General features: G+C 52.0%; 2 protein-coding genes across 2 annotated transcripts in view; both read left to right on the forward strand.

Annotated features, from left to right (window-relative positions):
- The first annotated feature begins 530 nt into the window (after window positions 1-530).
- On the forward strand, window positions 531-12729 carry Ghrhr (growth hormone releasing hormone receptor). Its single transcript, XM_028864220.2, has 13 exons — window positions 531-587; window positions 3063-3165; window positions 3282-3389; window positions 3949-4046; window positions 5029-5126; window positions 5945-6077; window positions 7334-7487; window positions 7716-7776; window positions 8216-8285; window positions 8853-8944; window positions 9484-9613; window positions 10852-10893; window positions 12459-12729. The coding sequence occupies exons 1-13, from the start codon at window positions 531-533 to the stop codon at window positions 12585-12587; spliced, it is 1275 nt and encodes a 424-aa protein (XP_028720053.1). The 3' UTR covers window positions 12588-12729.
- A 9020-nt stretch (window positions 12730-21749) lies between these two features.
- The window catches only part of Adcyap1r1 (ADCYAP receptor type I), a 107576-nt gene continuing 106651 nt past the window's right edge, over window positions 21750-22674 (forward strand). The window contains exon 1 of the mRNA XM_037203776.1: window positions 21750-21917. The gene's annotated coding sequence lies outside the window, so the exon portion shown is untranslated. The remainder of the gene's footprint in view (window positions 21918-22674) is intronic.

The raw sequence follows: 22674 nt of genomic DNA on the forward strand, positions 1-22674 counted from the left end.
GATCTGGGGATCCTTAAAGGCAGATCTGGGTCATCTTCTTATTTTTTGAGGTCCCTCACCCTGATGCAGGTATAGGAAGTCCCCTCACCCTGATGCAGGCATAGGAGGTCCCCTCACTCTGATGCAGGTATAGGGCTATCTTATACTTCCAGGTAAGACCATCGGGGAACTGGGCTCAGCAAATGACGGGAAAGCATACTGACTAAGTGCAGCAGTGTCCTGTGGTTGTCACCTCTCTGTGTCCTCTGGATTCCTGCTGGCAGGACAGATACACTCAGACATAGAGGCAGAGTGAAGTGGTGTAGCGGAGCTCAGCCACCCCCTGCTGAGGACACAGAGTCCCATCTAGGGCCAGCAGTAACACAGTGTCCCACCTTGCTGCTCAATATTCAGCTGGGTGTCCCTTCTGTTGGCCCTGCCTACACAGTTTCTGGGTAGGTGAGGCAACAGAAGGTGTACCTAGGTGGCATCGGTCGAGACAGTCTGGGAAGGGCCAGGGTTCACTGAGGCTGAGTGCCGGCATCACTGCCATGGACTGCCTGCTGTGGGGTACCCGTGCCCTCTGCTTGCTGAACCTGTTGGGAGTTGTAAGTAGCCAGCTCAGGCCTCCTTCTCTTTTCTTCTCCAGCTGGGTGGTGGCAGGCCATGGCTGGGGAACTCCCGAGTGCTGGCTCCCTCTTTTCTTCCCCCGACTAGTCCCAGATTCTGCCTGGACGTGAACTGTCCTCTTGTTCCCTCACCCATGTCTTATCTGTTTCCTCTGGGGCTCCCGGAGACGTGTGTCCAGAGACTCTATAATAGCTGAGGCCAGATAGGGCCTCCCTGTCACACCTGAGCCTGCCCCTTCTCTAAGCCACACATCTCCAGGCTGCCACCTGTTCCTTCTCAAAAAGAACCAACCCCAACCCCCCAATTGTCCTGTCTCCTGAGCCACCTCCGGCAGGGAGTGTGGCCAGGGATGCTGTGGGGCCTGCAGCGTTAGCTCTTCCGGCTGTGGCGTTTGCGGACTCTTTCTTTGGTGATGCCAGGGTTGGAGAGGCTTCAGAAACCAGCCACCGCTCCCTGGCCTGTGCACCAGGGTGTGGGTCAGCCAAAAGAGGAGGCTTCCTTGAATGGGCTGCAACTTCCCAGCAGACTTTCTGGGTCACTGAAAGTAGCATCAGGGGCCAGGAGGGGAGGAGTCACAAGGCACTAGTGGGAGCACATGGGGACCGAGGCTGCCTTCTTCCTCTGCTGCCTTGCCCGGGTGGCCGTCCATCCTGGTACCTCACTGCCCTTCACTCAAGATGCTGGCATCTGGGGACCACGGAGTGAACTGTGTGACACTTGACGCTCCATTTGTCTTCGTAAAAAGAGAAACTCGAGTGTGGTGTGGCGGCTCACACCTGTAGCCTCGGCACTTGCTGAGGCAAGAGTATTACAATGAGTTTGATGTTAGTCTGGGCTATGCTGAGGATGATAGGGCAGCCTACAGGGAGTCGCCATGCCTGGGGGAGGAGGGTGGGGACGAGTGATCTGACTTGTCAAGGGCTGGCATGTGGGTGTCTTGCAGGTAACTTCCAATAGCTCTCTGTATGCTGCAAAGGACTCACACTCTCCTCTGTGTACACAGCCCCGTGAAAGCTTCATTTAGGGGAGGGAACCCTAGACCTAAACCTGTCCTTCAGTAACTGGGGTAGATACCTGATTAAGGACTAGAGTTGATGGACCAATGTGTGTGTGTGTGTGTGTATGTGGTGTGTGATCTTGCAAGGGCAATTGGGTAAGTCTTGAGAGATGTTAGGAATTCTAGTTCTCTTAAGAAAAGGCCAAATCCTAAACATGTCCCAGATCACTTGGGCTCCAGATGGCCTCAGAATCACCCTTCAGAAACACAGAGATGTCCAGAAAAGCTTAGAGACCATTCCTTGTGCCCCCCGGGCTCTGGGAGGTACCCAACCTGCAATCTTTATGATCACCAAGCCACTCATGAAGGCGGCATCCTTCTATCCATCTAATGATCAACTCAGCCACCCTGATACAGGACCCTTATTGTCCACCATACCTCCATGCATCCTTATGTGTCCGTCTTCCCCCATCTCACTGTGTGTCTGAACAGTCATCCACTCCACCAGCCCTCGAGCTAGTTCCCCCTCTCCCAGGGACCTCCTTCCTTCCTGCTCGGTGTTCCTTTTCCTCAGTCGGGTGCTATTGTCTTCTTGCTCTCCCAGCCACCTGTGTACTCTCCCACTTACTAGTCTGCATGTTTTCTCCCGTAACTTGCCTGAGACACATAAGAAAGCCAACATGCTTGTCAATGGGCTAAACCCAAATGGTTGGTAGGGCTGTGGTTCTTCTGGAGTCTCCTTCCCTGGCCTGAGGCACTTCTTCATCTTCATACTGTAAGCACAGTACCTCCTTCTACCCTCTCTTCCCGTCATTTTCTCTCTGACTTGTTCCTTGGGCATCCTGATGACTCTGGGCCCACTCAGATAATCAAAGACATCTTCCTGCTTGGAGAGATTATCTGCTAAGTCCCTTGCCTGTGTCAGGCTTTGGGGATCGGGAAATGGACATCTTTGGGGACCATTGTTCTACCTACCAGGGTTGCTTATGCAGAAGCACTTTCAGGGCCTAGAAGTATAGAGCTGGGGTGATGAGGAAGGAGAAAAGGCCATGTTAGGGACTGCACTGTCATGTCCATGGGGTCTCTAGATGGCTTTCTGTAACGTGTCTCAGGACTCACTGCCATAAGATGGATGGAAAAGTGCATCCGTCCCTCCCTTCTCCCCTCCTCTCTCCCTTCTTTTTCCTTCCTCTCCCCCTTTCTTCTGTTCTCTTTTCTCCCTCTTTCTCTCCCCCGATTCTTCTCTCCTTTCTGAACTTCCCCCTCCATTCCCCACTCTCTCCTTCTTTATGCCCCCCACCCCCACCAAACGTGCCTTGATCCCAGTGGGGCAGATGGGTCTTTCTCAGAATCAGGGCACAGAAATGTCTCCGCCTTGGTCTCTGTCTTCAGATCACCAGAGCTAGAGAGCCCGAGGCTGCCAGTGGGCTTCTCATCCTGTCACTGTTTCTCCTAGGCACTGGGTCACCTCCACCCAGAATGTGACTTCATCACTCAGCTGAGAGAGGATGAGCTTGCATGTCTTCAGGTGGCGGAGGGGACCAACAGCACCTCCCTGGGTATGAGGGGGTGGGGGATGGAGCCTCCCTGACCCTGACCTCTCCAGCGTTGCCCTTCAGAACGCCATATCCACTTCCCTCATAGGTCACTCTGTGTCTTCTTCCTCTCCACCTAGGCTGCCCCGGGACCTGGGATGGGCTCCTGTGCTGGCCCCCGACAGGCTCTGGCCAGTGGGTGGCCCTCCCTTGCCCTGACTTCTTCTCTCACTTCAGCTCAGAGGCAGGTGAGTGGCCAAGTAGGGCAGGGGTGGGAAGCAGGTGGTCCTTTCTAGGTTGCACATCACTGATTTGGTGACAGACGTCCTGGGTTTGAGTGTCACCTTCTCTCTCCTAGTGTTACCCTGAAAATTTTAGTCATCTTGAATAAGGGTGGATAACACCAACCTCTCAGTGTAGGATTCATGAGAGCATGGGGGGTGGGGGGGTGGGGGCAGGGCTGTCATCCATCCAGTGCTCTCTGGCTGTTACCAGGAGGTGGTACCATGCTGAGGAGGGTGGGGGTCATCGCCTCCTCCACTTCACCGTCTGGTCTTCCTCTCTCTTAGGGGGAAGAGGGTATCTGCTTTCTTCCCTCCTGCCCTTAGGATGTAGAGGTCCATCACTCCACTCTGTGTTCCTCAGATGAATACTATTCAACAGAGGTTTCTTGGAGGCCAGAGGTAGACCTTGTTGAAGGACTCCTTGTGCATAACTCACTGGGACACTTGATTGACAGACAGGGTCCTCCCACCACTGCCTGGGAAAGGGAGAATTCTGTCATCAGAGACTCTTGCTTGCCTCTAGGGGATGTGAAGAGGGACTGCACCACCACTGGCTGGTCTGATCCCTTCCCACCATACCCTGTGGCCTGCCCTGTGCCCTTGGAGCTGCTAACCGAGGAGGTAAGCAACTCCCAGCATCTTGGAGGAAGGTGACCACAAATACAGATAAAGGTGATAGATTACCATCTCAGCAGGTGGCTGCCATTCCCACCATAGCCATCATGTGGCATAGTATTTACAAGAGTTGTCCAGCAGATGGCAGTAAAGTGCCTAGTGAAGGTGGCCCATTTACTCAAGGGTTGTCAATCAACACTTGGGCTCCTTTGCTTTGAGGGAGAAGGGAAGCAGAGGGCCAGCTGGAAGTTCTGGTCACCTTCCTCTTGGTCAGCCTTGTCTGTTCTCAGGTTCCAGTGCAGGAACTTTAGTTATTTCAGAGGAAGCAGACTGCTGGCCATACTAGACAGGAAGCACTTGCTCTCTCTGGTCCTCAGCCAGTAGGACAGTATACTGGGACGGTGGCATGGGCAAGAGGAGGAACTCAAGGACGTGGTAATTATAGAGACCCCTGGCTCTGGGCAGCATACCTCACAGTCTGCACAGAGCACTGTCTTTACAAGGCCCATCCACACTCACAATCCCGTTTCCCTCAGCCCTCAGCCCTAAGATCGAAACTGTGGGTATGCTTATCTTTCAGAAGTAGATTCAGGTCAAAGAGGCACAGGAATTGCCTGAGATGAACAGCAGGGCTGGAGTAGAGGCAGTACCTGGCCATACTACATCCCCAACTCAGGCTGATTCAAACACTAGGGCCCCATAGAGCCTTTTCCTGACTGCCTGTGGCTGTTCCTGGTGTCCTGGACGTTACCTTTACCTGGGAGTGACCGTGTTCTCAAAAGGGCAGTTAGCTGGTGTCAATGAACAGGGCTAATTTCTCCTTGGGTTTTTGTTAGTCGTCGGGGAGGTGGTTTCTGCTGCCTTGTCCCATTCCTGCAGCCTCAGTGCCCATACGGGGCTTTCTGTGGCACCAGTGCCTGGGCAGTTGGTGGAGCTGCAGGCCCCCTGTTTGATTGCCAAACCTCTGTTCTGCTTCTGTTGTCCCCAGCAATCTTACTTCTCCACGGTGAAGATCATCTACACCACCGGCCACAGCATCTCCATTGCCGCCCTCTGCGTGGCTATTGCCGTCCTGGTTACCCTCAGGTGCACCATTCTTGTTACTTGCTCAGTGACCTTCGCTGGCTCCTCTACTGTCCGGGGATCAAGTTCTTTGCCTGGACGGTCAGGAGGGGCTCAGAGCTAAGTGAGACGACCATGGCTGACATCTTGCCTTTTCCCCAGTGTGTGGGCCGTCATGCCAGAACTCAGTTCTGTGGCCACCCCTTTGCTCATACAGAGCTCAGTCCACTTGCTTCCAGTGCCTTCTTTTGCTTGGTGGGGTGCCAACACTGGAAGTCCAGCTCTCTTCAGGTTCCGAGAATCCTCCTTGTCCCTGTATGACACCCTTTGAAGGATGCAACCTTCTGAGCACTATAGTGCTTTTTGGTTTGGTTTTCAGGATTTGGGGCTTGAATCCAAGGTCCCCTGCATGGGCTCTGCCACTAAACCCACCCTCAGGCCTTAATCCTGGGTGCAATGGCTTTCCAGCCTTCAGAGGCTGAGTTCCCCATGGGGCTGTGTCTCTCTGATCACCCAGAGGCTCCCATAGGCTCTGCTGGGCTGTGGCTGCCTCTGCACCCACAATCACAGAGCTATCTGAAGGTGAGGCTGTAATCATCTTGCTCTTGTCCTTGAACCTAGCCCAGGAGGACGCTGGCCAGATGACCTTTGGGGTCAGACTGACACACTCCATTCACACTCCATTCTACTCAGTTCTTTGGGTTTGATTTCATTCATGGGGCATTAGCTGCTTTGCAGGTGCTCCCTTCTGCCCAGCTCCCCAGCCACGCCAGGCCTACTCTAGGCCCTTGGGAAGCTCTCTTGCAGCCAGAGCCCTGATTCATCTCTCCTGTCCCTTCCAGGAGGCTCCACTGCCCTCGGAACTACATCCACATGCAGCTGTTCGCCACCTTCATCCTCAAGGCCAGCGCTGTGTTCCTGAAGGATGCTGCCCTCTTCCGGGGCGACAGCACGGACCACTGCGGCTTGTCCACTGTAAAGGCTGTGGCTGGAGGGGGTTGGGGCAGAGGGCAGAGGGCAGGCCTGAATGTTCCTGGCCTGTTGCCACACAGGCTGACCCTGGATTCATGGCCAGTGACAAGCGAAGGGAACCTCGAGTTTTCTCCACGCATTCATAGACCACAATGTTGCCAGGCCACCCCGCAGCAACCATTCCTCTTGCACCCATGCTCCCGTTTAAGTTGCCTCCGGTGCCCAGCCAGCCATTTCATCGCCTTTAATGAGTATCCAAGGACCGGGGTGGAGCTTGGCCCCCCCTTCCAGAAGCACCTAGGGGATTGGAAGTACTCAGATCTGGGGACTAGTGGGTGAAGAAAGCTGAGGGAATGAAAGGGCTCCAGGGAGGAGGTGGCCTTGGAGCTGTGTGGGCACAACAGTAGAGAGACCAGGAAGAAGTTCTCAGTGATAGCAGAGCCACCGAACTGGAAGTCCTAAGTGGAGGGGCCGGGAAAGGAGAGGAGAGGAACAGATTAAAAACTGAGGGGGTCAGAGTTCAAGGTCTTTGAAAGTGTTCTGGAAATGAATAGATAAGTGACTCCCCAGACCAACAAGTGGCCTGCTTTAATGGGTGGATTAATTGCTGAATGAGAGGCACACTTACTTAGGCCGGGCAGCACACCAAGTACTTTACATGTATTGTCTCATGTGATCTTCAAATGCTGTGAAAGCCTCACTTTAAGCCTGTTTTGTTAACGAGGGGCAGCTGGCCAGGTCACCCAGCTATACAGTTGGAGAATGGATAGAGCTTGGGCAGCCGGGCTCAGAGGTGGTACTGATGCCCACATAGGTAGGCGAGGGAGCAAGGCCGATGGTCACATGCATGATGAGTGCATCTGTATTCGAAGATCGCAGATCAAAGCTGTGCATGCATGACCAGGCCATGATTATCACGCTAAAGAACTTCAGCTTTAGAAGGTCATATAACAGAGGACACAGAGCAGTTCTTAGTGACCCTGAGCCAAGGCCACGAGAGATCCTGGAGTTCTTCCTTTCACAGAGAATGTTGAGGCTGACGTGGTTTACATGTTTGACAGAGGACACCCATGAACCCAACCTGTCCTCTGTCTATCACAATTATACTGTCAAATTCCTTTTGGGGCAGCCCAAGGAATGGAGCGGTCCAGCCCAGGGTAGAGGGGACCTGAGGATTCAGTGTCTCAGTGGGGTGAGAGAGACCCAGCAGGGGCTGAAATGGGGCCCCAAGATCTGACGCGTCAGCTCCCTGCTTCCAGATGCTGTGCAAGGTCTCTGTGGCCATCTCCCACTTTGCCACCATGACCAACTTCAGCTGGCTGCTGGCAGAAGCTGTCTACCTGAGCTGCCTGTTGGCTTCCACGTCCCCCAGGTCCCAACCGGCTTTCTGGTGGCTGGTTCTCGCTGGCTGGGGTGAGCATCAAGGGCTCATTGGCCGCCATAGGGGAGGTGGAGGCTGGGAGGGCCCAGGGAGCTCATAAAGGGCCTTTCTTATTGTGGATGACCCAGGGAGGGGAAGGGACAGGCCACAGTCCTGTACGGAGCATGGGGAAGTAGACCAGATCCCCTCCAGCCATTGCCTGGTCCCCACCGTTATGGTCTGCGGGGCACTCGCTCACGCCAGTGTCGTCTCACCCGCAGGGCTCCCCGTGCTATGCACTGGCACATGGGTGGGCTGCAAACTGGCTTTCGAGGACACAGCGTGAGTAGAACAACTCCCTCCCCCCACCCCCCACCCCCCGTGCGGCATGCAGTAGACCGTCTAAGGAGGAGGAGGAGGGAATCCCGAGCTTACAGTGTCGCGGGTGTACAGGCTGCCCGTAGCACAGGGGGCGGAGCGGGTGGGAGGGGGTTCGACAGGAGAGGCTGTCGGAGCTGGGTATCCCTGGAGACCAGCTCTGAGCAGGCCTTTTACAGGAAGGGAAACATCCGGACAAGGATGAGAGGAGTCAGCCAGCCTTCACTGGGGCTCTCCTATAGAGAGGCTGAGAGAGAAGATCAGGCCAGAGGGAGATAGGGCGAGGCCGAAGGCTTGAGCACTAGATGGGAGAGGATCCCAGAAGCCATAGAATGTGTGGCGAGGAGGTGCATCATCACCATAGAAAAGGGGCGCCTTCAAGCCCAGGCTGTCTTCTTCCCAGGTGCTGGGACCTAGACGACAGCTCCCCCTACTGGTGGATCATCAAAGGGCCCATAGTCCTCTCTGTTGGGGTCAGTCTCTGAGGCCAGTGTCCTTTGCCTTATTCAGCCAGCCTCTAGGTTTCTTTGTATGGTCCTGCAGGGGTGGCGACATGACTACCCGAAGGAAATCAGGAAACTGGCATCTAGCTTCTCTGGCAGCCTCTCTGGGCCGCGCTCACTGGTTGGTTTGTCAGCTCCTAGACCTGTTTTCTAGTTTCCATGTGTCTGGCTCGCGGAGCATCTCTTGCTGGGGTGGTAATGGTTGGAGATGGCGCCTATAGGTGAGCGCTCAGTTGCTCCCACTCCCGATGTGGCATGGTTCCTGTGAATGTGTTATTTCTCCCCAGCAGAGAAACTGCCCAGTGATGGGCGGCTGCTTTATCCTGTAGTGACCCTGGGAGGTGGCTGGAGGCAGATGGCCAGCCCTGACTCTCACCCTTGCTGGCAGGGCTGGAGAGGGAGGGGAGTCCTCAGTCTTCCCCTGACTTGTATCTCATGGGCTTGAGGTTCCTAGTCACCAAAGGAGCTGGGGCCAATCCTGGGCCACCTGGTGCTGCCTCTGACATTTGCACCCACTTTCCTGTGCCTCATTTTCAGGTGAACTTTGGGCTGTTTCTCAATATCATTTGTATCCTGCTGAGGAAACTGGAGCCTGCACAGGGTGGCCTCCACACTCGGGCTCAGTACTGGTACTGTGCATGTGTTCGTGTCTCTGTGTGTGTGTGTGTGTGTGTGTGTGTGTGTGTGTGTGTGTGTGTGTGTTGTATATTTGAGGAATCCTCATGGAAAACACTTGGAGGGAATGACATTTGTTTTTGTCTCATCTGGCAGTTATTTATTACCTTGGTCCTGTCCTCTTCCCTATGCCCCCTAGAGAGAGAACAGATCTGGCACCTACCTCCCATGAGATCACAGTACAGGAAAGTGGGACATAAAACTGCCAGTTACCATGGCAAATGGCTGACAAGTGCTGCATCTGTTTCTATGGGGGCCCGGAGAAGGAGATTAAATCTAGATGGGGAATACCTAGAAAGGGGACTTGGAGAAGGCTTCCTAGAAGAAGCAGACTTTGAAAGATGTATCTAGACTCTGGAGTAGCTGGGATAACTGCATGGCCACAGCAGTGTGATGAGCCTTAGTAAAGAAGCCCGGAGATTTGTGGGAAGGACAGAGTCTCCAGGGGGATGATGGTAGGCAGCCTCGTAATCTAGAATTTGTCTTCTCCAAGGCGGCTGTCCAAGTCAACACTTCTCCTTATCCCGCTGTTTGGAATTCATTACATCATCTTCAACTTCCTGCCTGACAGTGCTGGCCTTGGCATTCGCCTACCCCTGGAGCTGGGACTGGGCTCCTTCCAGGTGAGACTTTCCCACGGGCATTCCTTCCTTCCAAGGATTATGGCAGCAGACCTTGACTAACTTCATGTTAGGGTGCGGCCTATTATTATACATTATCTATTCAATTATCTGTCCATCCATCCACCTGTCCATCTTCCATTTACCTTTATATATATATATATATATATATATATATATATATATATCTACTAATACATTCATCTGCCTATTCCCCAGATATTCATCCATCCACCCATCCACTCACCCACCCATCCATCCACTGTCCATTATCCGTTAATCAATTCAGCACTGTTTCTTCCTTCTAATCATCCCCACCTACCTATCCATCACCTGCTCATCCATCCATCCTTTATTATCTAACCATCAATTCTTTTTTCCTTCATCTCTCTCTCATTCATTTATCCATCATTTGTTATCAATTGATCAATTGATCCACCCACCCACCTATCCATCTTTCCATCCATTTTTTCTTTCTTTTCTTCCCTTCCTTTCTCTTTCCTTACATCTGCTCCACTCACTCCTGCATCATTCCACTCACTCTTCATCCATCCATCCACCCATCCATCCATCCATCCATCCATCCATCCATCCATATATCCATCCATATTTCTTTCCATATATCATCCATCCATATATCCATTCTTCCTTTCATTCCTTCTTCCTTCAGTCCACTTGCCTATCCATTCATTCTTCTTTCTACTCATCTGTTCATCTATCCTCTATCCATATGTCAACGCATCCATCCATCCATCCATCCTTTCCATCTATCCATATTCATTCAACCATCCTCTGATCTATCATCCATCCATCCATTCATATATCTATTCTTTCTTCTATTCCTCCTTCCTTCAATCTACTCGCCCATACATTATCCTTCTTTACATCTATCTTCCCATCCATCCATCCATCCATCCATCCATATGTTCACCCACCTGCCCATCTGTCCTTCCTTCCTTCTTATTCATATGTCTACTCATTTATCCATCCATACATTCATTTATTAATCTATCTTATATTTTCAATTCATACGGAGTACCTATCGTGTATCAGGTTGCGTGCTCACTAATGTAGATACAAAAATGAAGATACACAGTGAGATGGGGCTACCTACACAGCCCTGGCAGGCACGACTTGGTATGTCTAGAGCACTGTGAGTAATGAACACTAGAAAGACTGCCCCCTTCCAAGGTCAGCCAAAGTGTTCTCATGGAGTCCTTCCTTCCTCTTTGATCCCACAGGGCTTCATTGTTGCTGTCCTCTACTGCTTCCTCAACCAAGAGGTATGTGTGCTCCCGATGGCTCACCTTTACTCAACAAGTAGAATTTCTCCCCGGTCTCCTTTTCTTTTGCCCCTGCTCTGTAAATTCCAGCTAGGCTGACTCCCATAATCCTCCACTCTTGTGAGCCTGTGTGGGAGCAGGTCCTGAGTTCCCGAATCAATTCGAACCTGAATACTTGCTGAATACCTTGTACACATCTCCCTTCTGAGCTGGGATATGTTCTACCGCCAACTCATGAGATGGAGGAGGTTTTTCAGGGGTCAAGGAGGATGGAGGACAAAGTAGATTAGTTGGTGGACAGAGAGTGAAAGAACAGAGACAGGAACCATGAAAGTCAGAGGTTCATATAGAAGAAACTAGGGAATAGCAGAGACCGGAAGAGCCAGAGCAGAACAGAAACTAGAGAAAAACTCTGGAAGAAAGGGAATCTAGACCAGGATGCCAGAAGTGGAGGCAGAGGTGGAGAACACAGACAGCATAGAGATCATGGCACATGTGGGACTCCGGGAGAAGGCAGGATGCTGAGAAGAGACGTTCACCCTGAAGACCCTGTGGGTTCTCCTCTTGTGAAAGTCCTGCCATGTGGGGACAGGCAGGGTATGCAGCAGCATCACAGATCCTCCTGATGGACTTGTATTTGGCAGGGCTCTGTGGTCGGCCAACCTAGACGATTCCTGTCCTATTTCTCTATGGTTAGGAAATTCCTTCCTTCCTCCCTCTCTTCCCCCTTCCTTCTGTCCTTCCTTTAACCTGCCCATCCATTCATCTTTCTTTCTATCTATCTGTCCATCCATCCTACCTTATCTGCCACCTCTGTCCCCAATGGTCCTTCTCCCCCTCTGACTCCCAGTGCACCCAACCTGGTCTCTGAGTCTTGCTCAACTCTAACTGTAATGCCAACACAAGACCATAATATCTGAGACTAGCAGTCCTGGAAGAGGGTGGATTAACGATCAACCCCACTGAGGTGAGTTCAGTCTGGGAAAGGAGTACACACAGAAAGTAGGTTGTGAGGGGATCTGTTTTAGGAAGCAGAGTTGGACATGAGGTGGTCACATACTTTTGGCAACAGGGAACTCACTTCCTTTCAATGACACTTTCTATTTTTGATTCCCAGGACAGGAACCAGTTTCCCTTTTCTCTATCATACAGCCCCAGATTAGCTATCAGGCAGAACGCCTCTCAGTTTCCTCTGCCCCTCAGCCAGACACAGATAGAGATGGCTCCACTCCCTCTTCCCAGCTTTCTCTATCCACTGGCCTCCATGACTTGAACATGAAGACAAGGGTAGGTCAAAGCCGCTCAGAGAGGACCATCTAGTGATCTGGCCAGGAGGCGCAGAGGGTACCCAGGTGTTTGACCGGCCTCAGACACAGGCAGTGCTGAAAGAAATGAGAGAGTTAAAGGCAAATGCCAGAAAAGACTCCAAGGAAGGCCCACGACCAGGCTTTCCTAGCCTGCCCCATTTCTCCCACACCGTCTCTCCAGGCACCTTTAGTGTCCTGGGGTTAAGCTGAGAAGAGGCAGTGGGGTCTATTTTAACATCCTCTGCCTTGTCTGTGGAGGTGAGGACGGAGGTCTCACGCAAATGGTATGGCCACGACCCTGAACTTCTGCCAGCACGTCGGACCTGCACTGAATGGACCATGCCTCCCCGGCCAAGAGTGAAGAAGGTGTTGACCTCAGAGTGCTAGGCCAGCCATCCCCAGGGGCTGAGCCCCATTCCCTGCACTCAGCCTGTCATGCCACTGTGGGCAAGGAGGTCCTCCCTCCTGCTCTTTGCATCTTCTTTCTCCAGGTGCCTGTACGTCAACCTCTGACTTTCTCAGCTCCTGTCTCTGCCCCCCATCTGTTCTTGCCTCTCATCTAGGGCTATTGCCCAAGGCCCAGAGAAACCAATAAACTTGTACTTGTTTGTGAATGATCCGTGGTTGAGTCAATGTGGCTCTGAAGGGGAGCTCTGTAGCAGCCTTTATTTGCACTTCCGGTGCATTCCTCACTCCTTGGCTCCAGCTGCCTTATCGCCATTTGTCTCTATAAGAATTCTCATGTTTTATTTATTTTTTAAAAGCACTCTCTTTTGTCCTGACCCCTCCTCCCATCCCCTCCTCCTCCACAGGCAAAGATGCTAATCTTTGCATTTCTATGTGTCTTGCAAATGTGGAGTGTGCCACATGTCTGCATTTGAATTCAAATAAATGCTATCCGTTATGTGTCTCATCCTGCCGCTAACATTTCCCCCCAAGCACTGTGCTTTTAAGAGCTCCACTGCATTGCTGGGTGTACATCTGGTCCCCTGTTTTGACTGAACTGGGCCACCTGACACCATTGCCCACGGGTTACCCAGTCCCCCTCCCTCTAGGTGAGTGCCCATCTGCCTGTCCTTCCAAGGACTGTAAGACAAGCCTTTCTCTGGGACTCACCAGGAACAGAGCCCTGGGGCATCAGTCACACACACACCCCCTTTCCATATGACTCAGGAGTGCCAGATTGCAAGCTTGCACATCAGCACCCTAGCAGCCCTTGCTGTTCGGCAGTCCCGTAGCCCCAGGAGCACTTGGCACCCGCCTTCCTTCCAATGTTTACAAGCTAAATGGGTGTAAAGTGGCAGCAGGCTGTTGGTCCCTTTCCTCTGATGTCAAACAAGCGTGAACAGCTCTTCTTGCGGCTGTTAGCCTTCTGGGCTTGGTCTGGAAACTGCTCACATCTCTGTTTTTTTCTGGAGAGGTGGGAGTCTCCAGCTTTACACCTTTCTCTTTTGTTCTCCTGAACAAATACCAGATAGAGGCAACTGAAGGGAAAGAGAATTGATTTCAGCTCACCGTTTAAGAGGGTGCACCTCACCGTGGTGGGAAAGCTTGGTTGGGGGAAACGGGTCCACCTGGAAGAGCTGGGTTTCGAGACAGTTGGTTTCACTGCATCAACCGTCAGGAATGTGGGGGATCTGGCCCGAACCAGAATCAGGCCAGGCTGTAGTCCGTAGTGCCCATTCTCCAGTAACCCATCTCTTCCACCAAGGCCTCACTCTGAAGTTTCTACAGACTCCCTGGACAGTGCTATCTAGGGACCAAGTGTTCAAACATACGGGCTTATGGGGGTTATTTCCCGTTCAGATACTAACGTATGTCCTTCTATGTCCGAGCCTACCGCCAGCTGCTCTCACTCAATGCAGGCTTCCTTGATGCCACACATCCTCACTCTCCATCATCTTCCGCCCTCCTTGGCAGGAGGAAGGAGGAAGAGAACAGGCGCTGTCCTCGGGGACTTGTTCGCTGCCTGATGGGGTGGGGGATTTAATTAGGACAGGAAGAAGTATGCACAGTGTGTGTCAGCATACAACCCCTCTTCTTTTGGTCTACCACAGCAGCCGTGCTCTGCAGAGCCCAGCTCCACCCTAGCAGGAAGCCTTGCCCGCGCTACACAGCCCTCCTCCTCTCTTGCTGCCCCAAGAGCTCAGATCTCCCAGTCTGTCTATCTAGCCCAGTGGTTCTTAACATGTGGGGCGCGACCCCCTCAGGAGTCAAGTTACCCTTTCACAGGGGTTGCATAACAGATGTCTTGAATATCAGATATTTACATCATGATATATAACAGTAGCAAAATTACAGTTATGAAGTAGCAATGGAAATAATTTTATGGCTGGGGGGTCACCACGACACGAGGAACTGTATTAAAGGGTTGAAGCATTAGGAAGATTGAGAACCACTGCTCTAGTCCCTGCCCACTTGGGCTGAAGTCCAGGTGCTACTTCCTTTGTTCCAGACCTTGCTTGTGGCTCTGGGATGCCCTGCGGTCTTGTGTTGTAGGAAGGATCTGCTCATTCTGCATGGCCACGTTTTCTATCCAGGCTTCCTTTCCTATGTAGTGGGAACAGAGAGGCTAGTCTGCTGGTGTGCAGGTGTGTCTGATGGGGGAGGATGACATTTGCCTCTCACATTCAGGAGGGCTCCTGAGAGGGGTGCAACTGTATGAAGCCCGTGATGTTCTGCTACAGGGCTTCTGTCTCAGAAGGTGGCAGGCAAATGTCAAATTCAGTGTGGTCCTATCTAAAAGTCACAGTACGTTCCTGCCTCTAGTCTCAGATCACACAAGTAATTAACAGTCATTATGCCACTTGGGGCATACAGAAGGGGTTACAAATAAAATAAAAGCCAGCTGTATTCATACACCAAGACACACATCCTAAGATTTGTTTCCTGAAAGATTTCTTTCCCCTCTGCATTTCAGCAACATTTTGGTGTCATAATAAGTTTGTTAGTTTGCTTCTTATCGTTATGCTTAAAAATAACATTCAAAGACAATAAGCCTGTGGGAGGGTGGTCAGCAGCAGTAGTCATCAGGAAAGTGCCGATAAATCCACACTGAGATACAACCACACTTAGGACAATGAGGGCAATGAAGAAAACTAGACAATGGCAGATGTTGTTAAGGATGTGGAGAGACTGGAACTCACACATCCCTGGTGGGAGTGTAAAGTGGCCACAGTGATTAGTGAAAGTTGCTGCAGGATATTTGCAGATTTCTTTTTTTTTTTCTGCTCTGAAGTTTGCAAAGTCTGTATGATGTCCTTTATTTAGCTGATGGTTATTTATGAACTTGTCTTGGGTGAAGACTTCTCCCTCCTCCTCTTCTTCTTTACTTCCTTCTCCGTCTCCCCCCTCCTCTTCCTCTTCCATCTTCTTCATCCTGCTCCTTCTACTCCTTCCTCTTCTCATTTTCTTTCTTTTTTTTTTTTTTAAAGTAGATAGCTGTGGTGGCAAACTTTCTTTCATGAAATTCTCTGTGAACTTTGACAAAGGGGGTATTTGGAATGAACAGAGACTTCCAGAGTCAATTCTCCTAGACCTAGGATTCTTGTATCCAATATAGACTGCCCCCACAAAGGTGGTTTAGTGCTTCCATGACTGTGACAATGTGATGGATTTCCTGCACTGTTCCCATGGAAACACCTTTCACTAATACTCTGACTGGTGTTGCACTATTGCAGTGGTGTTGATTAATGGTTAGTGTTAGCTCAGTTAGTGTTAACCTGAGTGGTTAATTAGTGGTGAGTGGCTAGTTAGTGTTAGCAGTTAGAGTCTAGTGTTAGTGCTGAGTGTTAGTGGTTAATGGGAAGTTAGTTGCTAGTTAATGGTTAGTGGCAGTAAATGCTAGTTAGTGGCTGGGTAGTACTTTCCTAATGAAGCTTATGCTGTCAGCTTTGGTGGAAACAATGGCTTTGGGAATTATGCATCTGGTGCTAGGAGTTTTATTGTGGTTAATTCTTAGTCCCTTCCAATTTCATTCTGAGCTTTAAATTGCCACCATTTCTTTTTTCTTTTCTTTATTAAGAAATTTTTTATTCATTTTACATACCAACCACAGATCCTCCTCTCTTCCCTCCTCCCATTCTCCCCCAGCTTCCCCACTAACCCACCCATCCCCAGTTCCCTCCTCCAAAAAGGTAAGGTCTCCCATGGGGAGTCAGCAAAGTCTGGTACATTCAGTTGAGGCAGGTCCAAGCCCTCCCCCTGCATCAAGGCTGTGCAAGGTGTCCCACCATAGGCACTGGGCTCCAAAAAGCCAACTCATGCACCAGGGATGGATCCTGATTCTACTGCCAGGGGCCCCTTAAGCAGACCAAGCTACACAACTGTCTCGCTTATGCAGAGGGTCTAATCCAGTCCCGTGGAGGCTCCACAGCTGTTGGTCTAAAGTTCATGAGTTCCCACTAGCTTGGTTTGGTTGTCTCTATAGCTTTCCCCATCATTATTTTGCCTACCATTTCTTTAATCTACTCTGTGAAAGGGCTCTGCAGACTTAGAATATATCTGCACATGCAAGTTCATGGTAAATCTCTTGACTGGCAAACTCTTCCTCTCTCAGAATCTTGGCTTTCCCTCGGTGTCAGGAGAGAATGTCTAGAAGGTGATGTCTGAGGGTTTTCTTGAAGGACACTGGTTGGCCTGGTGTATAGTTAGTTCAGTGGTAGAATCCACATATGGAAAAAACACTTGGGGAAGAGAAAAGGCAATGTTCATCCTGGCCACCAGGTGGCATATGAACTGTGGCTAAGATTGGGAACTGAGCAGTTGGTACTCCCTGGAGGAGGTCCTGACCTGGAGAGGGAGAGAAGACTCATAGAATCTGGCTTGGGGCTCAGCAAGTCTAAGAGGCTGGTGGAAGAAGGGGGGGCGGGAGAAAGGAGGGTCCTGGAAGAAGGGAGAGGGAGCTCTGAGGAGACAGGACAGGAAAATCACTATCCCATGAGTCTATGTCCAAAGGTCAAGCCACAGGGGAGCTTCCTAGGGACCCTGGCTTTTTTGAGGAAAAGTTCTTTTCCGTTTTCCAATCCACATGCTCCTTTCGGCACCTCTCTTCAGATCCTGAGAGGAGTTTTGTATGGAGACAGAAAGAAAGGAAAGGAAGGGAGGGAGGGAGGGAGGGAGGGAGGGAGGGAAGGAAGGAAGGAAGGAAGGAAGGAAGGAAGGAAGGAAGGAAGGAAGGAAGGAAGGAAAGAAGGAAGGAAGGGACTTTCCTTGGTGCTTGGGCACCTCCACTCCTAGGAGTGTGCAAAGCCCTAAGATAGAGCATGGGGCTGGATGTGAGAACAGCCATGTTGGATGTGGATGGTCAGGGCAGAGGGTATGGGTGAAGGCAGGGGTGGCTAGGGACCAAATACTTGGCTGACTGTGTATCTTGGAACCCAGCTGGGCTGGACTGCACAGGGCGTGTCCTGGTTCTGCTGCCCAGGTGACAAGACCGTGGCTCAAGACTGTGTCTGATTTCAGTGCTGAGAACCATGCTTCGAGGAAATGTGGAGGACGATGAGCCTCAGACCTGGTTCTGCAGTCCCTCGGGAAACAGGACACCCGGTTTCCTCATTAGACAAGTATCAGGCTCAGTGACAGTGGGTGTGCTAGAGTCTGGAGATAGCGGCGGTCTTCTCAGGGTTCTGAGACTGATGTGTTCACTTGACAGGGGCATTTAACTAGGAGTTGTTTATGGACTGTAAGGATGTGAATGGGTAGGCCAAGTCAAGCACTTAACCTTTCCTGAGGTCAGTGGATACTGTCCCACTCTCCAAGGTCTGAAGAGAACAGAAAATTTTGAAGATTGGGTGCACACCTTCTCTGTCTGACCGTTGAGCTGCAACATGTGCTTTCTGCCTGACTGCCTCTAGTTCTCAGGCCTTCCAGTAAAGCGCCCAGGCCTTCACAAGACTCCCAGTGAGCAGACTTCCATAACTACATGAGCTAGTGCTATGTCGATTTCTTTTTAGGACTGAGGGAACAGCTTAGTGGTAGGGTGGTAGACCACTTTCCTAGGAAGTACAAGGTCCTGGGTTTGATTCACAGCAACACAACATGCACACACACACACACACACACACACACACACACTCACACCTGAACACGTGACGCCGGCACGTACACACACTTCATCTTTCTGAAGAACCTTGATGAGTGCAGAGGGTGTTGAGAATGCCTCCATTTCACTCTCCACTCTGCAGGAACACGATGCTGTCAAGGCCTTTGTGGGATCTTTGGTCTCTGGGGGGGCTGGGACTCAGGGTAGAGGCCGAGTAGCCACGAGCAGTGCGCATCTCACACCACCAGGGCCAGTACTGTCTCCCACTGTCTTTAGTCACAGACGTAGCGGTTCACACCAGTAATACTGGAGACAGAATGCCAGAAACCCTGCCTGGCTGTCCCGAGACGCTGAAGTCTCTTACTGCCATGGCTTCTCAAAACCCCAGCCCTACCTGGTCCTAGACTCCTTGTGCTGCCTTCTTCCAACCCAGTCCCACGGAGCTTTTACTGGTGGAGAGAGCTTCAGTCCTGGCCCTGCCACCTTACTTCGGCAGGGCTGGGACAGCAAGGTGTAGCTAGCACCATGGCAGGGTCCTCCTTGTGTAGCAAGTGCCTCAAACATAGGAAGGTCATTCCAAACAAGCTGGCCAGCCACTAACGTGACAGATGTTCAGCACAGGGAGACAAATGACCACTCTCATAACTGTACTAGCCATAAGTCTGAAAAAGAAAAGTCAAATGTGCAGAGAACAAGGGTCTGGAGGGCCAAACATAGTGTGGGGAGCTTGTTGTGGTGGTGGTTATCTTTTGAAGGCAATCCCTGTAGGAAGGCATATCTAAGCGGAGTTAGACCATGAATATGCGTTGGCTAGGTGAAGCCCAGGTAGAGGAAACAATATGTGCAAAGGCCCAGTGGCAGGGAGGAACTTGGCATTGAGGGGACTAGTGGATGAATTTCAGTGAGGAAAGGAGAAGGTGACCAAGACCACAGTGTGGCAGGCCAGGCCATACCCAGATAGCAAAGTGCCAGGAGAGCCACGAGAGGGAGGTTTTATCCCAAGAGCTATCGAAAGTGTCTGAAATAATGAAGGTTATACATTTAAAATAGTCCGCTCCCCCTCTGCCAAGCTGGTATGTCCAGACTGAATTTCAAGCAGAGACCTCTACCAAAAGCAGTGAGATCCAAATCGGGGCCTCTCACTAGGGAGATGATAGTTTGAGTCACAAGGGCAGACTTAAAAGGTGTTAACAGTTGAAGCCAATGTGAGAAGCAAAGTTTCTCAGAGGTTTCTCGGTGTGGGCAGAGACAGAGAGGAGAGAGTGTTAGGGGAGAGTGGCGATCTGTCTGAGCAGATCCATAGGGGTAGCCGTGAAATTTCCAGTGAGGTACACATGAGATGTCCGTGGGCCACAGGAAGCGGTGGGATTGAAAGAGATCTAATTTGGAGTTGGGGATGGCGGCCGCTGGAATATGACTGGGTTTCAACACCAAGAGCATGGGGTGAAGCCACCTCACGGGGAACGACCCCGGCTTTCCAGACTTCCTCCCGGGTCTGACTGAGAAGCCGGAGTTCCTGAGGAGGCTGAGAAGGAACAGCCAGTGAGGTGGGAGGAAAGCAGATGAACGGTGGAATCATGGGGCCAAACAAAGAGTGCGGCAAGGAGTTTCTGGCGAAGGGTCTGAGCACTGCTGAGCAGCCTTTCAAGAGGAGGCTGGAGACGCATCCAGGATTTGGCAGCACCGCGCACAGCAAGAGCAAATTTGGCAGAGGACTGGCAGGCGTGGGAGCCAGACAGAAGGGTACTGAGAAGTGAATGGGCCGTGGGAAAGTGGGGGCAGTGTATGCAGCAGCTCCTGACGGAGGTGTGCCCGGGACGGGAGGGAGCATCCTAGGCAACAGGAGGCAATTCTAGGTCCAAGTGGACCCAGGCAGGTGTGACTGTGTTTGGCTGTGAGGAATAGAGCACAAATGCCGTTCAGATGGAGATGGAGCCACTGAGGACCGAGGGTGTGAAGCAATCAAGGGAAGGTGGCTGGACACCGAGGAGGACCAAGAACACAGGTGTTGGGGGGCACAGTTGGGAAGAGGATATCTGCCTAGAGGTAGTAGCAGAGGCCCACGAGGCTTGGCATGACAGTGGGCAGTAGAGGGGGGTGAGCCGCTCATTCCTAGTCCACCGTGATAGCTAGGTTCACGGTTGGCTGGAGCTGAGGTGGTAGATAGGAGGTGCAATCTTGTGGAAGCATGGTGATGGGAAATGATAGTATCTGGGGGCTACAAAGCAGGAGGACAGGGCACATGGGGACTGCCAGCCAGTATTAATAATGTGGGCACCTCAACTAGCGAAGGCAGGATTAGGCTTTCTCAGAGACAGGGAACAAGAGACTTGACAACATTTGCAAGAGGACTTATGCAGTGGGCATGGAGCTAAGGGGAAGGGTGCCGACTGAATGGGACATGGACCTGGGAAGCCCAGGGTGGAGCAGAGTGCTGAGGAGGAGCCCTGGGAGGAGATGAGGTTTTTATCCAGGCAGCAGGCTTTAGAGCACTCTTGCGGCAGCATGCAGCTGCTTCCAGGGGTCCTGAAAGAGTGAAAGAGGAGACTGTGTGGAGTTGAGGGGGCCTCTGGAGACAAGGAGAGAGGGGACTGCTAGACTGGGTGCTGACCATTACCCTGGGCATTACTGTCAGCCAAGAGGAAGGCTGGGGTTGAGGGGCCAGGAGAACTTGAGCCCGCCGAGTCTCCGGAACTTTGGGAACCCTGAAGAAGGCCAGGAATCTCAAGAAGTAGAACTTAACATGGCGGGGACGGCACAGAGAGAAAGTCAGGATCGGGATGGAGAGGACCTGGGGAAGCAGCCATTGCTACAGGAAGCCCAGGACCTGGACTCGCGCCTCTGGATGCCACTTGTGATGGCTTTACCCTGCAGCTGCTGGGGCTACCAGAGGCTCGGGCCCTGGAGCCCTTGATGATACATTGTGGCATTTGAACATAACAAGAAACAGCAGGGTTGAATTTTTTCCCCCTCCCAGTCTGCTCTGGTTGGCTCACTCATGTGTATGAACCTCTTCCTGTGGACAGTGCACTTTCTGGCTGGCTCTCAAGCCTACGCTCATCTCATCTCTTCATTCCTCCCCCTAGGAGGCCCCAGCTCCCAGATTCAGGGCAATGAAACCAGAATATCCATAAAGCAGCTAGCTGTCCTGCATCTATGATACAAAACATCTGGGTGCTGGGACTGCCAGAGGTGGCTGGAGCCTTCCTGTATGCAAACGGCCAACTACTAGCAGCTAGTCAGCGTTTTCCTCTGCCCCCACTTTGCCTTTCCTACCCCCTTTCCCCCCATTCAGGGCCATTCCAACCCAGGCAGGGTGTTGTGTACATGATTGAGAATGTGTGGCTTTCCACCTGCCCTCCAGGGGGGAGTCGCAGGTGGGTGACATACACGCTCACGGACTCTTTTGGGGCTCTGGCTTCCTTGCAGCAAGTAGGTGGGTCCATGAGCCTCCCTCCCTCAGAGGCATTGCATAAGCAGCCGCAGCCCCGAGTACATTCCCATGGTTACCAGGCTGGGAAAGGCTGGCCGAGATGGCATCGCCATGGCACCGGCATGGTCCAGAGCTCTGCTGGGCGTGACTCTGGCATGTGTAGTTCTGGGCTCTTGCTGGACAGATGGCCTTCACAGAGTCCCTCCCAGACATCCAGTGGCCTTGGATATCGTGATGTGAGGTAAGCAGACGGGAGCAGACTAGGTGGAGGATGAGGGCTTCTCACGTCCTCCAGATCCTCCCTGAAGGCCTTCAGCCGCTAAGCCAGCAGCCCTTACTGTGTGGTTGCCTCTGAAGCTAACCTTTCTACACCAAGGGCTCAACACATCGGATAGGCCAGGTTACAGTGCTGCCCACTGTCCAGGCCCCCTTGGGAGCCCCTTACTCTCAGGCCCATAGGAACGTGGAGCTTGGACTCCATAACCATGTGTGTCCCGCCACCATCTAGCAGCCTGTACCCGGGGACACCACAGAGTCAGGGATAAGAGCTCCGGGCCTGGCTTTGTCTCAGGGACACGGGAGGATGGAGAACAAAGACATGTGAGATGCAGGCCTTCAGGGTGGCTGAACTATCAAGGCAGCAGTGGGGATGGACTTGAGGAGAGAAAACCTGGGAAGGGAGCTGGCAAGGGGGCAGAGGCAACTCTGTTCATCAGATGAGTCTCAGTGATTGACTGTGTATGGAAGTGCCCAAAGCTGGGCTCCGTGTTGCTGGAGCACGGGAATCTACCTGTAGACAGTGACAGGATGGAGAACAAACCTCCAGGATGCCATGTGGGGGCCCAGGAAGCCTTCACAGATAGACCTCTCACTGGGCACACCAGAGGTGGCCAAGTGGTCCCCCCAAGACTCAAGTTTGCATGTGTGGTTGTTCCATAAGATACCCCACGAAGGGTCGCTCTGCTCTCCCAGCCTGGCTCCCTATGCCACCAATGCTG

The sequence above is a fragment of the Peromyscus leucopus genome, chromosome 3, assembly GCF_004664715.2.
Source record: "Peromyscus leucopus breed LL Stock chromosome 3, UCI_PerLeu_2.1, whole genome shotgun sequence".
Classification (NCBI taxonomy): domain Eukaryota; kingdom Metazoa; phylum Chordata; class Mammalia; order Rodentia; family Cricetidae; genus Peromyscus; species Peromyscus leucopus.